Genomic DNA, 15,751 nt, shown 5'->3' with positions numbered 1-15,751 from the left:
CCATTTATCATGGGGTTGGGACCATTAGTAGGAGCTTATGACACCCCTGAGGCTTGGTTTGTGTCCCTTTCTGGTTTCTCAGGATCATTAGCTAAAATGAAATATACCTTCACATTTGTTCATTAGGGCTTTCCTAAATGTTTTTAGACTTAATTTTGTGTCTTTGAAATAAAGAAATCTGTTAAATTGACACAAAAGGTGCATTTTTATGAAGAAGAGACAAAAACTACCAGCTTTAACTGTCATTTCTCAAACAAAAATGTGTGTCTAGGGGAAGAAAAAGGGATTTTTGAAACTGCACAGACTGATGATTAAGTAAGAAAATCTTCAACTGACTAATAGATGATGAAATTAAACAGGCTGAATGTAATATAAGGCTCATCTGACTCTCGCTGTGGGTTTTGTTTCCCAGCTTTCCCCACCCACATCATCGAAAGAAGAGATTTACTAAAAAAACAGTGTCCTACTGACATTTACTCATGCCATGTCTGAAAGACTGGGCGAATCATGAGGCCACACACTGAATTAGTCTTTAAGATAAACTTTTTAGGAAGAAAAAAAAGGCCTTGTGACTTCTTGGTATCGTGGAAAAAAATACTCTGACATGATTTTCTAAAAAGGCTGTTTTGTGTCAACTGGACTCCGTGTGCTGCTGCTGCTGCTAACAAGACAGCAATGATGTCATTTCCACAGTGACGCTCATGACAACCCTGAGGCATTTCTAAACAAACCGACAAATGTTTAGTGATGCTCATCTGGGCTCCAGTCATTGTCATCCCTATATGAATCTGTTTAACAGCAACCTGTCACCATAATAACACAAAATGCACAACTGCACCTATTTCTGATACTGTTTGCCTTTTTCCCATTGAGATACTTTCAAACTGTGAGTTTGACTTGCATGAGTTACTCATGCAAACAACTTGGCTTAATTTATCTTTCTGACACTTTCTATACGGAGAAAAATATTGACATAGGCTTTAATCTAATACATTTCCATAACAAAGAGGTATAGATACAGGACGAGCCATGTGCCACTGTACAGTATGTAAGAGCTCGGGTGGGGCAAAGTGAGTCAGGAGTAATTGAAGGCTAAAAACCTGTTCACATATACATGGTAACTACATAAAATACAGTTTATATAGACAGCAAGTCACTTTTTTTTGCCAGTTTTCCACCCAACATCTGCATTCAAAGACTTTCCACCCTTATCCAGTAAAAGCATATAGCTATTAAAAATATAGATCTACCCACTTAAACAGCGACCACATTTAAAATTAAACACTGTTCACACTTATCTTTCAAGCAAAAATAAATGGAGAACAATAATAAAGATGTAAGACATTGAATTTTTTCAGTGGCATTCTCCTTTAACATGACTACCGTATTTTTACATGAGCTAATAATCTCATAAAGCTCTACTGTCATAATAATAGTGTCGCTATAACCACATTTTTATGAGATTCGCATAATACAAAAATAATAAAACCATTTCTTTATATATTTTTCCGAATAGGATTAGACAGATTTGAGAGCGTGGTAATCGCTACCTGCTGTGATTCAGTTAATACAATCTACCTGTCACAGAACTACAGAGTGAAATTATACAGAAAAATCAAAGGGGCTGCTTACCGCTTTGGGCATTTTTCTGTCCTTTTCCCGGCTTCGAGCGAGGAACTGTCAAATAAAAAAAGGAGAGACCTGTACTCCGAGCGACTGCGGCTTTCACTGCGCCTTCCTGAAAAGAGAGAAAGAAGAGAAACGAGTTTCGGCCACTTCTGCGCTACTTAAACCCGACTGAGGATAGCGCGACACTCCTGCGGACTACAGTCATCAGGATGAATCACCCTGGGAACCAACAAGCCAACGGCAGCCGGATACAATAACATAGGAAGTGGGCTTTTCAGCCTTCAAATTAAGAGCAGTTGGTCTTACTGGTCATTGTTTTCTAGTAATCCCCTGAGACACTGGTTAAAAAAAACATTAATCCGTCGATTATTTTTCATATTTATTACAATTATTATAATTATTATTACCCCTCTTAGTACTATAATAATACGAATTATCAATATCCTTCCACAAAACAAAATAGAGAAATCTTCAGTCTATGAGGAACTTCTAAACCTAAATATTTTCATTTGGAATAACAAAATAAAAACCCATGTTTGCATATTCAAATGGATGTATTTATTTAATTCACAGTGATCCATTGATGGGCACTACCATACTTCTTATCAGTGGATCAATGACGCGCTGTCACGTACGTGGGGTTAGGATAAGTGGTGACTCTAAACTGGTAGTGTGAATGTGTATCTAACACATATGGTTATCCATCTGTGTTAGCCAGCAACAGACTGATACACATTGACCTATACACCTATACACATTAACAAGGTAAAATGGTGATGTTGGTTGTTTGGCTTTTTTAAATTCTCTTACAGCCATTTCTTGTCTTTTATCAACGAATACCAAAAATGTCGCGCTTGAAAGGCTTTATTTTGAAATGTAACACCGGATATCCTGAAATCTTGCTTTACCTTAACACTGAGTCACACAGACACCATGCAGCTTAGCTTTAGTACAGAAACACACCTCAACCACTACCTTTAATAAACGTAATGGTCCCCACCCGTCTGTGGTTTTGGTCTTTTATTTTGAAGACGTCATTATCTCAAAAATCCACACCCCACTTCATATTAACGGAAGCCTTTCATGCTCAATATTTGCCTGCATCGCGTCACAAAGTCGATTAAAAAGAAAGAAGTAGACAACAGAAACAATGCTGTTTTACAGTGCATTTAGCGCAAGCAGTGCTCAGCTACAGTGTGACAAAACGGGACAAAGTGACGGCAGACAGGGAATATTTCACCGGGACTGTAATGTCTGCTCTGGGTACACACCCACACCGACGGGGAAACGACTCAAGCCCACGTTCCACTTTTTCCACTAAAAAGATTTCCTAATAAAAATACACGGTAAAAGATTTAGAAAGCGGGCTCCTAAACCCACGCTGTCTTAATGCTCCCCTTTGTGCAGAAGCTTCATCTGCGCCGCCCTCAGCCACATTCCCATTATAATCCCAAAGACACCTGTTGTGAGATTTGCCTGCTTTGTATAGTGCAACACAAACAAAGAGCGCAAAAATAAATAAATAAAACCAAACAAAGTCTTATTTTGCAGCTCTTCCATCTTGCTTTGCTGCCGGGGTCGGTCAGCAGGACGGAGGTGTTGAAATAAGAATAAAGTCTTACCAGAGATGAGACGGTGGTTTGCACGGCGGGTCCGCACACTCCCTCTCCCGCTGCTGCTCCAGTCAGGCGCAATATGGCGCTCATACATCCCTGTGTGCCGCCCTTGCAGGCTGCAGGGCAGCAGGGTCACCACTCGGGGCCCCTGGGACCCGTAAGGGAACTCTGAGGGACTTCCCAACAAAACCATTAATAGTTTCATTGATGTTTGATGAGCATTTTGGGTGTTTTCCCTGCTATAGTGGGGGATCTTGGTGGTTTGTCACAGGGCCCTCAGCTGCAACGTTAAGTGGGATAATAACAATAAATAAATATAAGTATGGTGTGCAATGGCTCTTATTTAAAGTTAGTGTGATGAAATTATGCTATTTAATCTTTTTGTTATTTAATTATTATTTAATTTGAAGGTTTATTTTTAAACTGTGCTTCTCTTTTATGACCTTAAAATAACAGCACCCAGTTAGACATGTTAAGGTATTTCTACTTTTAAGATAGTCAGTTATTTCCTATGTAGCCCAAATTTTCGGTGCATTATACGAAAATCGTGTAATAACATTCAATAACCACAACAAGCAACATAAACTTTTATTTTTCCGGTAAGTTGTCGTGTTAAGAGCGCTGTCACTTTGGCAACTGTCTTTTAATATTGTTTTTTTAATACTTCCTCAATTTAGAGCGCAAAGACTCAGGTGTCACCTGTCCTGAGCGCGGAGTTGCATCACTGCTGAAACTTTAACACGGGAAATAGCGAGTGTCATCCGCCCTGCGCGTGCTGTACCGAGAGCTGGCGTCAGAGGTGAACCGGCCAATGAGAGGACGGGATTAAAATAGACCGTATATATCGGAGGTAGACCTACTTCTCACCATAATACGAAACCAAAGAGCGAGGTGACAGTCCCGCCTGCCCCTGCTTCTGCTGTTACCTCGCTTTCAACAACTACAGCTTCACCAGCACCATCATCGTCATCACAACCGCTTTCTAAGCAAAGTCTACTGAAAATAGGTGTGTCTCTAACACCTGGAGGTTAGCCTGAAACCCATGAAACAAAGCTGGTACCAACATATTAATCCTCGCTGGTTTTTAAAGCAGGAGACATTATCAGCTGCTTTAAATACATTTTCTGGGTGCTGGGATAATGGAGCCGAACAGTCACAGTAATGCAAAGCATTCTTGAATTTGCCTGTTAGAGCACCTGAATAAACTGTTTGCAGTCGGATGCCAGATGCAAATGGATAAATACACAGGAAGGCACTTTGAATGCTCTTCTTGAATATCTGGAGTTCCTTAAAACCTGTTTCACTGCCTGCTCTGCCGATGATAATCTTTTTAAGATTGCTCTTTGAACATTAGATTTTGGCTGATTTTCTTTCATTGGTATGTTGACAGCTCAGAAGCACACAGGAACTTAATTCAGATAAGCAGTAAATGAACAATTGTACTGCAGAACTGAACGAAAAAGCTTGCCTTCAAGGGGGAAAAATGAGGAAACCTGAACTTCAGCTTTTTAATAATTCTATTATCTTGAGGTTGTAACATGTTGTTTCTATTTATAGGTCTATAATTGACAACTATTGCATCGAATTCATAAGTGCAAAAAAGACCCACAGAACTACTAATCATTGGAGCCCAACTGTCAGTCTGCCCCAGGGCAGCTGTGGCTAACTGTAGCTTGCCTTCACCAGTGTATGAATGTGAGAGTGAATGAATAGTCAGTGCTTTAAGTGGCCCAAAAGAGGTGCCGGTACTCTATTTTTTTTCGCCTCCCCTGAGGTAACAACAACTATATTGAATGGGTTTTATATACAACAGTCAACAGACAACCTTATACAAAATAATAAATCATTTTATTAGTTTGTGGATTTGCTTGAGCTAGAAAGAGCTACTGAACATAAATAAAATGTGCAAAAAGGTATTGAAATTTTTTTTTAACAAAATGTACATAAAATAAATTATAAACTAATTTGTATTTTGCTCTCTCTTGAGTCACTGCTGCTATCAGCAGCAGCACTTGTAAAGTTTTTTGTTTTGTTTTTTACACAAAATGTATATAAAATAAATTATAAAATAATTTGTATTTTGCTCTCTCTCTTGAGTCCCTGCTGGTATCAGCAGCAGCACTTGTAAAGTGTACCTGCAGAGCTTGGTAGTTCTCCCATACTACTTTCACTGTTCTCTCACTTGAAGCAACCCAAACATAATAACCATAGAACAGTAGAATATAATCTTGAGTCTTGAAGATGGTTCATTTCTTTACCCCTGAAAAATATACAAAAGCAGATTCAGCAAAATACAATCACAGTACACCAAATGAAAAATGAGAAATACTGTACAAATCATTTTACCTAGAAAAGGCTCCAGCACGTTTTGGGCTCCACTTTCCTTTCACTTTGGGCTTCGCAGTTTGTGGATGCTGCACTTCTCCTCCCTAGTGCCAGCCATGTCTGCACATATGTTTGTGCGTTAAACTGATCCAAGGGTGGTCCGTTGCATTTCAGGAAAATCATATTTGAAAGCCTTTTGATGTCGAGAGAGTTTCTTTTATCTGTCAAAGTATCATTCATTGAGCTGAAAGCTCGCTCGCATTCACTTGTTGATACTGCAATGGTGTGGACAGCTGTAAGAAGCGGCTTCAGGGCTGCTGGTGTCTTGGAAGCTTTAAGGTCTTTATACTCCCTAAATCCTAGGACACTTTCCCTCTCCCCAACTCTGAATCTCTGACATAAATGTCTGACCGCTGCATCCCCATATTGAATATCTAGAGATGCAGGCCAGGAGTCAGACTGGAGGACCTTGATGTCTGAGAGGAGGTGACTATCTGTCTTTTCAGATGAGGTTTTACTGACATGCGAGGAAGTTGTTGGAGTCATCCTGCACTTAACATTTTCAGCCAGGCTATGGAAAAATTGGCCATGGTTGATTTTTATAACCCTCTGATTTTCATGCAGGCATACATTTCTGAAGATTTTCTCCTTTTCAGCTTCAATGGCAGTTTGTGTGTAGGGACCAGGTGTGGATACCATTGACTCAAACACCCGGATTTGTCGGTCCAGCTGCCTGTCGGCTTGATCCAAAGTCATGTCCCGTCTCTGGAGCATTCTTGAGAGGTCACTGAGTTCTGTGAGAGCATCATACATGATGCCAAGATTGACCACAAAAGAAACAGTAGTGAGAACATCATTGAGTCCTTTGTATTTTGCTCTCTCTCTTGAGTCCCTGCTGGTATCAGCAGCAGCACTTGTAAAGTGTACCTGCAGAGCTTGGTAGTTCTCCCATACTGCTTTCACTGTTCTCTCACTTGAAGCAACCCAACGCACTGATAAAACACAGCCTATCACAAGGAGACGTTGTCCAACATTGTGAGCACTCTCGGTTAACTCCCTTTGGTTTTTTTGGTGATGCATGGTAGAGGGAGTAAAGCTGATCTAAGAATATTTTAAAGTGGTTGATTCCTCCTACCTCCTTCAAAACATCACAAACTGCCAGTTCCAGTCTGTGATTGGAACAATGCCAGACAAACAGGTAAGGGAATTTGGAACAAAGCTGCGCAGCAACTCCTGCTTTCCTCCCAAGCATCACTGAGGCTCCATCACAAGCAAATGCCAACAAATGTTCCTGTAGGTAGTGAGGGTCAAAGCCATTATTATGAAGACATCCTAACAGTGCTTCAGTGATGTCCTTTGCTGTGGTCCCCTGCAGCTCAATCAGTTCAAAAAATATTGTGTCTGGATTTTCACTGGAAATAGCTGACCGCAGGCACACGACAAGCACAGACTTTCCACTTATTGTAGTGGATTCATCAATGAGCACACACAATTTTCTTTCATTCATCACTATGTCATTGACTACCTTCTTTTTCATTTCAGCTGCAATGTGATCCAGTATATTTGCACATGAGTTATTAGAGTGCAAAACTCTGCCCATCTTGACACCATTTAAGACTTGCAACTGGACATCTATTGGCATGTCTGTAAAGGGACGCCCATGCTTGCCAATCTTATAAGCTGTTCTAAACACATTGAAGTTGAAGCGTAGTCAGCCTTTCTCATATCTTCAATGTGTTTTTGCATTGTATTTTGTGTTGCCTTCTCTTTTATTTCAACTGCTTTCTTGTGATAAATTGAGTCTCTGTGCTCTTTTATTTTTTTTCGTAGTGAGTTTTGTTGTGCAGCCTTGTCCCTTCCAAAAGACGAGATTAAGCACCCACTCCACTCCTGCGACACTCTCTGCCCTTGCTGCATGTCCACGCGAGCACAAACTTGACTACACACACTACAACCCAACTTTTGATTTCTGCTGATCAGCCACTTGTAATTTGTGGAGAAATACCGGACTTGTGCTTGGGACCAACATTCTGGCCACTCATGCTCGCTAACGCGGCTGTTGTCATCGGTAGAAATGGTGTCATTCTCGTCCTCGTCGTCGCAAAAAGTGCCGTCGTCCGCGGCTGCGGCACTAGTGCAGCTTTCATCTGACCTGCAGCGATATCATTCTGGCTTGGTGGGGTGTCAGCCAGCGAGTCCTCTGATTCTGACCTTGTTCTTTTACTACTCAGAGTCTGAAGCCAGGAGAGCATATTAAGTGTTCATTGTTTTTGTATTTTAACAGAGCAGCTGTTTGCGCGTTTTACACAACCTCTCCGGACCACGTTGAGTTGTTGACATGACAACGGCAAAAGCGACGCATGCGCTTTTCACTTGTAAAACACATTGGTGTATGGGTAATGTAGTCTCTGCTCTCGGTGGGACGAATTAGGAAGCGTGCTTGTGAAGGGCGCTCTGAAAAGCGGCAGCGCAGCCAAACGATTATAACAGATGTGCAAATGAGAGTACCGGTACGCTAAAAGCACGTTCTGGGCGCATGGAGAGGTGGCGGTACTCTCAAGAGCTATATTTAGAAGTGGCGGTACTGAGTACCGGCGCGTACCGGCCCACTTAAAGCACTGTGCATAGTGGTATTGTAAAGGGCTTTGAGGGGTCCCGAAAAGCGCTATATAAATGCAATCCATTATTATTATTATTATTATTATCATTATTATTATTATTATTATTATTATTATTATTATTATTATTATTATTATTATTAACTGATATATCAAACAGGCCGATGTCATCATCTTTGCTTTTTTGTGCTGCTCCCTTTAGAGGTCTCCCCAGAGGCTCATCTGCCTTTATCTCATCCTATTCCTCATATCCTGTCACACCAACCCTCTGCATGTCCTCCTTCACTACATCCATGAATCTTCTCTGAGGTCTTTCTCTGTTCCTCCTCCACTACTATATGGCCAAAACATCTCAGCCTCACTTTTCTACTTTGACTCCAAACCACTCAACATGAGTTGTCACTTTGATATGCTGATTTCTAATCTTGCCCATTCATGCAACTCCAGATGTAAATCTTAACATCTTCAATTCCAGCTCTGCCACCTTCACCTTGGCCTCCTGTCTAATATCATTTGATATTAGCTATTTACCGATCTATCATATCAGTCATTTATGAACAGCCAATGAAAGACACTTAACTTAAAAAGTTAAGAAGAGCCACCCTTCAACCAAAGTATGAATGTTGACATGGCATAGTTTGTCCACCTGAGGGCAGTTATTACCTTCCCTGTTGGTAGCCTGGGTTTGGAGCCGTAAACAAAAACCAGTTCATGAAGAAAAACTTTTATTTGTGGTAAATACTTGTGTATAAATCTCTCTATGAATCAGACTTTTCTGGCTGTGTCTCTTCCTCGTTGAAGCGCTCAAGTCTCTTCTGGGTTACATCGTAGATCATAGCTGAAACAGACAAAAACATGGAAATGTTTCAGTCACACAGGTGCAACCCCACCCCGTCCTGTTTGACTTCAGTGACAGCTGTAATGTTTATCACGCACCACTAGATGGTAGTCACACAATGCATGCTGGGGAAAAGTTTACAAGAAGTAAATGCAGACCTCTACCCTCCTGAACCAAGTTTTTTAGAATTTTTTTTTTTAAAACTGCTATTTCCTCTCAATTATTTGCCCAATTATTATAAATGACTAATTTCATCAGTCATTTATAAACTGCACACATGGTCACCAGTCAAATCTAATGTTTAAAGGCTTTAAAACTTGCTGACCTGGGTCTAAAATAAAGTTTTTAAAAAGCCTTTTTTCACCTGCAAGGTGTACTTCCTCCACCCTCAGTGCTGTTACAGAATCCTCAAATAGATTTCAATTTGAGTGGCACGTCCCATTCTTTTCATTTCTCTGCTTTCTATTTGAGTTGGTTTGAACTTATAAAGCACTTTGAAGTGATAAAAAAAAAACTAATGCTAAATAAAAGTATAATTACAGAAAATCTACAGCAATGATGAGTGGACTACAGAAAATGATAAGCTGGAAAAAAAATACTTAAACATAGCTATGCAGAAGTTTTTGTTAAATATAGCAAATTTAGGTTTGCATACATCAACCCAAAAAATCTCAAAAAAAGGGATGTCATCAAAAAATGAAATAAAATAACTAATGTCTCTTACTGTCAAGAATCTCTCTTGCTGTGTATCTCCTTTCCACCCTGTTGTTCACCTCGTCCATCAGCCATGGGAAGAAATTAGTCTCGATATCTGTAAATCAAAACCACAGATATGATTCATCTGCAAAGTTTGAGAAAATTACCTTTTCATCTATTAATAGACACAGATGTAAGGAAATTACGCTTTAGCAACAGAGGGCAGCGGCACCCTCGTGTGTCAAGTAGGCTGACCTTTCTCCACGGGGTTGTAAAAGTAGCCGTGCCTTCTTAGTGAGGTAAAGACAGCGGGTAGAAGACCGGCCAAGTACTGCTGGGTGTACGCCCGGGCGGCGATCTTCTCTGCAATCTCCTTTTCTTTCCTCAGCACCTCCCTCTGCTGTGCAATTCTACGCTCCTGAGGGAGGAAAGAACCCAGATTAATCTGTTTAATCTGGCACCAAAAAACTCACATTCATGATGTCTGAAATCCTGAAATTCTCCACCATACCTAGCAGGTGTAAGCAGTGCACAAACACTATGACCTCTATTATATCTAAAAAATGTCAGTGAGATCATACTCATGTAGCTTCACTACAGGAGTATGCATAGTGACTCATAAATATGAATTTTAGTACTCAAACACAGTTAATCTGCTTCATCAGCACTGTGACATTACTACCATATCAGACTTGGTTTGATGACACTGTTTCTCTGGCAACATTATTTGTGCTCCCTGTGTGACTTCTTTTTTTTTTAAAAAAGATGATGAATCACCACACATATCTACAACAGCTAATCTTGACAGGAAATAGATGTCTAAACTGTTCCCACTTTATTAGGTACACCACGCTAATAAGGGGCAGGACCCACTTTTGCCTTGAGAACTGTTTTGATTCTTCATTGTATGGATTAAGCAAGGCGATGGAAACACTCCTCAGAGATTTGGCTCCAGCTTGACATGGACCCTATTGAAATTTCTATGTTTCACCAAATTTGGACCCTACCATCCAAATTTCACAGCAGAAATCAAGATTGATCAGATCAGGCAATTGTAGCCAGTTTCCTGGTCTTAGCTGACAGGAGTGGCACCTGGTGTGCTTTTCTTCTGCTGCTGTAGTCCATCTGCTTTAAGGTTCATAACAAGTGATTCTTTTGATTGCCTTCATATCACCTCAGAGCAGTCTGGCAGTTCCAATGTTAATTTTGCCAACAACGATGCAGTTTCTTCAGCTTATCTAATTCAGGGTTATGAGGGAGCTGGGGCCTGTCCAGTAGTCGTAGCGGAAGCAGACCCTGGACAGGTTGCCAGTTTGTCACAGGGCTAACACAAAGAGACAGACAAACATTCACACTCATTGTCAATTTAGAATCACCAATTAACCCAACCCTACTAAATGCTTGTCTTTGGGCTGTGAAGAGGAAGCTGGAGCACTTAAAGAGAACCCAAGCTGATGATGGATTGAGTTGCTGGCCTGTGACTGGCTAATATTTGCATTAATGGGAAGTGCAACAGGGGTACCTATTAAAGTGGCCAGTGAGTGTAATTATAATAGATAACAAAATGGTACTTTAAGTTCAAAACTTAAAACCTGGTTAGCATAAGTCCAGTTGCATGTTTAGGGTTTACAGGCTGCAGACAGACATGTTTGGATAAAGAGACCGTTTCTAGAACTTGAATACCTTCTCCTCGTTGTGTCGTCTCTCCATCTCCTGGAGCCGCTGCACCTCTGCCAGCTCATTATTTCGAAGCTCCTCGAAGGCTCTTTGCTGGGCCTTCAGACAGGCAAGCTCCTCCTCCTCCATCACCTCCAGCAGAGACTGTTCGATTGTCTTACCCACCAAGACCTCCAACACTGGCTGCACCTCAATGTCAAAGTCAAACAGCTGCATAGGGCGAGTATAAAAAAGTGGTGTTTTACTGTGAATTTTACAATATTTAAAAACTTGTTTTCATTACTACCTTACAAAGTCAAAATAAATTAGCAGCACTTTTCTTTTACAGTTCCACAAAGTTGGGCAATTCACAGGCAACAGAATTAAAGGCAAAGACCAACACTTGAGTCTTGATTACTGACAAGCTGATAATAAAACAGAGCAACATGGAATAAGAAAGAAAAATCAACTTCAAAATAAATAAACCAGAAAAAAATAATATTAAATGACCTCCAACCAGTGAATAAAATAAAATAATGAAACCCAAATTACAAATTAATATGGTTAAAAAAATGGCCTGTATTTGTATAGCGCTTTTCTAGTCCCTAAGGACCCCAAAGCGCTTTACACAACCAGTCATCCACCCATTCACACACACGTGATGGCAAGCTACATTGTAGCCACAGCCACCCTGGGGCGCACTGACAGAGGCGAGGCTGCCGGACACTGGCGCCACCGGGCCCTCTGACCACCACCAGTAGGCAACAGATGAAGTGTCTTGCCCAAGGACACAACGACCGAGACTGTCCAAGCCGGGGCACGAACCGGCAACCTTCCGATTACAAGGCGAACTCCCAACTCTTGAGCCACGATCGGCCCGGTTAAAATATGGTCAAAATGGTTAAAAAGCCAAAACAAAATATAGAATAACTAGAGAATTGTTAAAACACAGAAAGCAAAAATAACCAAAAGAAGTAACGCCTGTAAAGCAAGCTCATTTCTGCATGTTTGTCCCCTGCCAACTAAATTTGAAAAAAGGTTTTGCCTCAAAACATGCCTGAATGTATAGTAAATTCTGTACTTTAGTCTCCGAGCCAAAGTGATTGGCAGCCTTATAAAGAGAAGTCTAGGTCTGGGTTATTGGCTCCTCCAGAAAAACAGAAGGCAACAAACAGGTCTAACCTTTTTTTATTAGAACTATGTTAATGCTATTAAACAAACCTTCCACTGGGACTACTTACCTCTCCCTCTTCTATCTGTGTTTCGACATCTTTGCCAGATTTGGCAGGTATGAAGAGTGGAGTTGCTGGTCTGTCCAGGAAGGGGTCAGTCTGACACTCAATGTCCGTAGTTGCAATAATATTGCTCAGTTCTTCAAGGTAGAGCTCTGAAAATTAAGCAAGCTCATTATAAAAACTCCATGTTTTTGGAGTCAGAAATAATTATTTTACATGTGCCGAAGTTGTCCAGGGAATTATTTTACCAGTTTGTACATCAGTGTGTTTTCTGCCCTCCAGTGCTTCAGGAGTGTTGGGTCTAAATTGCTCCCTGGCCTGTTTTCGAGCGATGGCTCGTCTCCTGTTGGCCTGTTGTCTTCGTATCTCTGCAGGGTCTGGCTGAGCTGTCTATCAGTGGGGAAAAGAAGGAAAGAACTACAACCTACACTGCACAAAAAACAGAAAATGAATGTTTCACACTTACAGTTGGTAGGATATGCTTGGCGTACGTATTTCCTCTGACAACACGGCGATCATACATAATGTTTCCATAATGACGCTTTGTCCTGCAGGAAGACGACAATTCATTTTAATGCATGCAAAAAGTTTCCAACTATTTCCAGCACCTATAAATGTTCACCACTTCTAAACAACCATCAACTGCTTTGACTCTATTAGGTCTGTGGGAATTCAAAGGCTGAAAATCTTTCTGAAATATTTGCACATACCTCCCTTTATAATTGATTAAATGTCCTTCAACCACTTCAATTCAGTGTCAGAATTAGTAGAATTCATTTAAATCCCTTGATTTCCAGGTTCACACATGGCTTTTAAGTGTAGTTGCCATATTTTCAAGGAGGTCGGGGCTTTGGAAAGGTCATTCGAGAAGCTCAATGTTAGCCTGCTTCATTAATCCAAAACCAGTTTGATTTGTGTTCAGCATTATTGTTCAAGTTTCAGCCATGTGGCTTTTGATTTGAAGTGAAGTTGAAAAATTTGGAGGTAATCCTTCTTCATTATTTTTACTTGTATGCTGCACAAAGCGTGCAACTGGCAGCAAAACATCCCCAGAGCTTGATGCGACCACCACCATACTAGCCAGCTGGTACAGCGTTCTTAGGTTTGAACCTTGTTGGTGAACATCCTAACCAATTTCTTCTCATCTGAGGTAACCGTTTAGGTCTGGAAAAGTGGTAACACATTCTAACAGTTGTCTGAACTGATGATCCAGAAATCTGGAGTTGTATAGAAATGGCTCCAATCATTTTTATGCTGGTTAAAAGAAACTACCAGTTGTGCATAATCATGATTGTTTATTAGGTCTTGGCCTATTAAAAATGTAGTACCTTCAGCACCTACATTTAAATCTCAAAAGATACATGTATGATTTGAGCCTGTGTTTATACTTTTGCACCTAATTATTGGCATTAAAGAAGTATGCTGTATAATCATTTCAACATAGAAAAAAGAACAGTTCAAAGAAATCATTAAAATCCCAAAATTATAGTGCCATTCGTGCCCATGACGAGTGTATTTAAACTTCTGACCACAACTATCTGATTTACTCAATTATTCAAGTAACAGGATGCTTTAGCTCTCGGATTTTTATTACTTGTAAATGAAATATAAACTTCAGCTACTTTTTCTTACAGTCAGTAAAGCCGCTGTAGTGGATTTTATTTCCACAGCCAATATGCTATATTTCATGTACAGTTAGCCACTTATAAGCTCGCATCTAAGACACCATGAACAACGGCACCGTACTCTTCAGTCGACGTCTCGCTGTACTTTGAGCGGTTCTCGACAGCTCTGGGGCGGCTGGAGAAGGTGTATGTTCCGCTTGGATCTCTGTGACTGTGTGAAGCAAAAGCCATCTTTCAGAAAACCCCAGATACTCTAGCTAACTGTTAGCTTGTTAATGTCAGTGTTCAGGCCTGACAACAAACGGTAACCAAGAGGATACAAACTGTTGTAGCAACCGTCTCCAGGAAGTGTACCATATAAGGTCCATTGAGTCACTTCTTTTTTTCTTTTTTCTTTTTTTGGTTTTCGCTTTCTAATAATACAGAATGTAATAAAACCAAAAGAGTCGGCTTTTAAAATTAGCCCTCTGACATAAACGACAAATTCTGTTTAGAATTAGACTTTTTTGGATTAAACTGTAGCCATGATGTAAGATTTTTTTTTCATGTCTTCAAGACATGTGATGGGATGTGTTTGAACTTTAACCTTTTTTGCCAGCTTTAAGATCAGTTTCATGCCACATGGTCATGTGGTCTAATAAGTTGAAAGTGTATGTCTTTGTATATCGTCTGTCACTTGTATAGGTTTCAGCTGAGCATGTGTTGTAAGTGAAGGTCTTGTGAAAATCACAAGTAAAATATAAAGTCAGCTGTTTGTTAGTGCCAAGTATACAGCTCATAAAAATGAAAAGAAAAATGGGTCAAAGGACTTCATCCTGATACCTAATGGAGAGTCAGGGTGCCGTTGCCTGCTTGTAGACGTTTGTGCATCCCTCTATGGATGTGCCTCCCCAGACCAGCACCGACCCACCACCAAATCTGTCACACTGAAAGATGTTTCTGGCAGCACAACATTCTCCAGGGCGAGTCTGCTCTCATCTGTGAAAAGCACAGTTTCTAGTATTGTTTCTAGTATTCTAAAGCTACTCCCAGTGTGGCACCACAGTGCAGGGCAGTGAGCACAGGGGTCACTACAAGATGTCAGCCCCTTAAGTCACAATCGTGAAATCTGTTTCTGATTGTTTCGTCAGAGACATTCAAGCCACCAGTTGCCTGCTAGAGGTCACTTCGTAGCTCTGGCATTGTAGCTCTCTCATCCTGTTCCTCCTTGCACAAAGGAGCAAATACCGGTCCTGATGGGTTAAGGACTTTCTACACCCCTGTACAGCTCTCCTAGAGTAACTGCCTGTCTCCTGGAATCTCTTCCATGCTCTTGAGACTGTGCTGAGAGACACAGCAAGCCTTCTGGCAATGGCACGTATTGATGATTTGAACTATGCTGTGCACCATCTGTAGGGTCCAGATATCGCCTCATGCTGCCAGCAGTGACAATGCAAAACTAACCTTTAGAAAAATGCAAAAATAATAAAAAAAATGATGAGAAAAGATGAAGAAGGGGAAAAAAAACCTGTGA

The 15,751-nt window shown here is 40.7% G+C and overlaps 2 protein-coding genes, 1 long non-coding RNA gene and 1 pseudogene across 4 annotated transcripts in view; all 4 read right to left on the bottom strand.

The window, feature by feature from the left end:
- The window catches only part of ezrb (ezrin b), a 30,616-nt gene extending 27,299 nt beyond the window's left edge, over window positions 1-3,317 (bottom strand). The window contains exons 1-2 of one of the 2 annotated variants that reach the window (XM_085432098.1): window positions 3,252-3,317; window positions 1,633-1,738 (exon numbers count right to left, since the gene is read on the bottom strand). In XM_085432098.1, the coding sequence (XP_085288224.1) occupies window positions 1,633-1,644 (12 nt within the window). In that variant the 5' untranslated portion in view covers window positions 1,645-1,738; window positions 3,252-3,317. Of the gene's footprint in view, window positions 1-1,632; window positions 1,867-3,251 lie in introns of those variants that run through there. The other variant, XM_085432097.1, reaches the window with a different exon arrangement.
- Window positions 3,318-5,015: 1,698 nt separating this feature from the next.
- Window positions 5,016-6,358, bottom strand: LOC146692132 (uncharacterized). Its single transcript, XR_014915141.1, has 2 exons — window positions 5,592-6,358; window positions 5,016-5,505 (listed from the first exon to the last, which is right to left on the bottom strand). It is a non-coding gene; the product is annotated as an uncharacterized LOC146692132 (long non-coding RNA).
- Window positions 6,359-6,386: 28 nt separating this feature from the next.
- LOC146692131 (E3 SUMO-protein ligase KIAA1586-like) lies at window positions 6,387-8,739 on the bottom strand (annotated as a pseudogene).
- Window positions 8,740-8,896: 157 nt separating this feature from the next.
- rsph3 (radial spoke head 3) lies at window positions 8,897-14,579 on the bottom strand. Its single transcript, XM_085432096.1, has 8 exons — window positions 14,360-14,579; window positions 13,080-13,161; window positions 12,862-13,003; window positions 12,620-12,765; window positions 11,406-11,609; window positions 9,978-10,140; window positions 9,751-9,837; window positions 8,897-9,026 (listed from the first exon to the last, which is right to left on the bottom strand). The coding sequence occupies exons 1-8, from the start codon at window positions 14,467-14,469 to the stop codon at window positions 8,947-8,949; spliced, it is 1,014 nt and encodes a 337-aa protein (XP_085288222.1). The 5' UTR covers window positions 14,470-14,579; the 3' UTR covers window positions 8,897-8,946.
- Between the last annotated feature and the right edge of the window lie 1,172 nt (window positions 14,580-15,751).

This window comes from Copadichromis virginalis, linkage group LG15 (assembly GCF_057382275.1).
Source record: "Copadichromis virginalis isolate Kocher_CV1m ecotype Utaka linkage group LG15, C_Virginalis_male_GT1.1, whole genome shotgun sequence".
NCBI classification, from domain to species: Eukaryota; Metazoa; Chordata; class Actinopteri; order Cichliformes; family Cichlidae; genus Copadichromis; species Copadichromis virginalis.
This window is presented reverse-complemented; position numbering and strand designations above follow the sequence as displayed.

Coding starts and splice junctions, on each gene's coding strand:
- rsph3 (XM_085432096.1), bottom strand. CDS start 14,469: ATGGCTTTTGCTTCACACAGTCACAGAGATCCAAGCGGAACATACACC. Junction 11,610..12,619: donor CACAGATAGAAGAGGGAGAG/GTAAGTAGTCCC, acceptor CGCCCTATGCAG/CTGTTTGACTTTGACATTGA. Junction 9,838..9,977: donor TTACAACCCCGTGGAGAAAG/GTCAGCCTACTT, acceptor TTTGATTTACAG/ATATCGAGACTAATTTCTTC.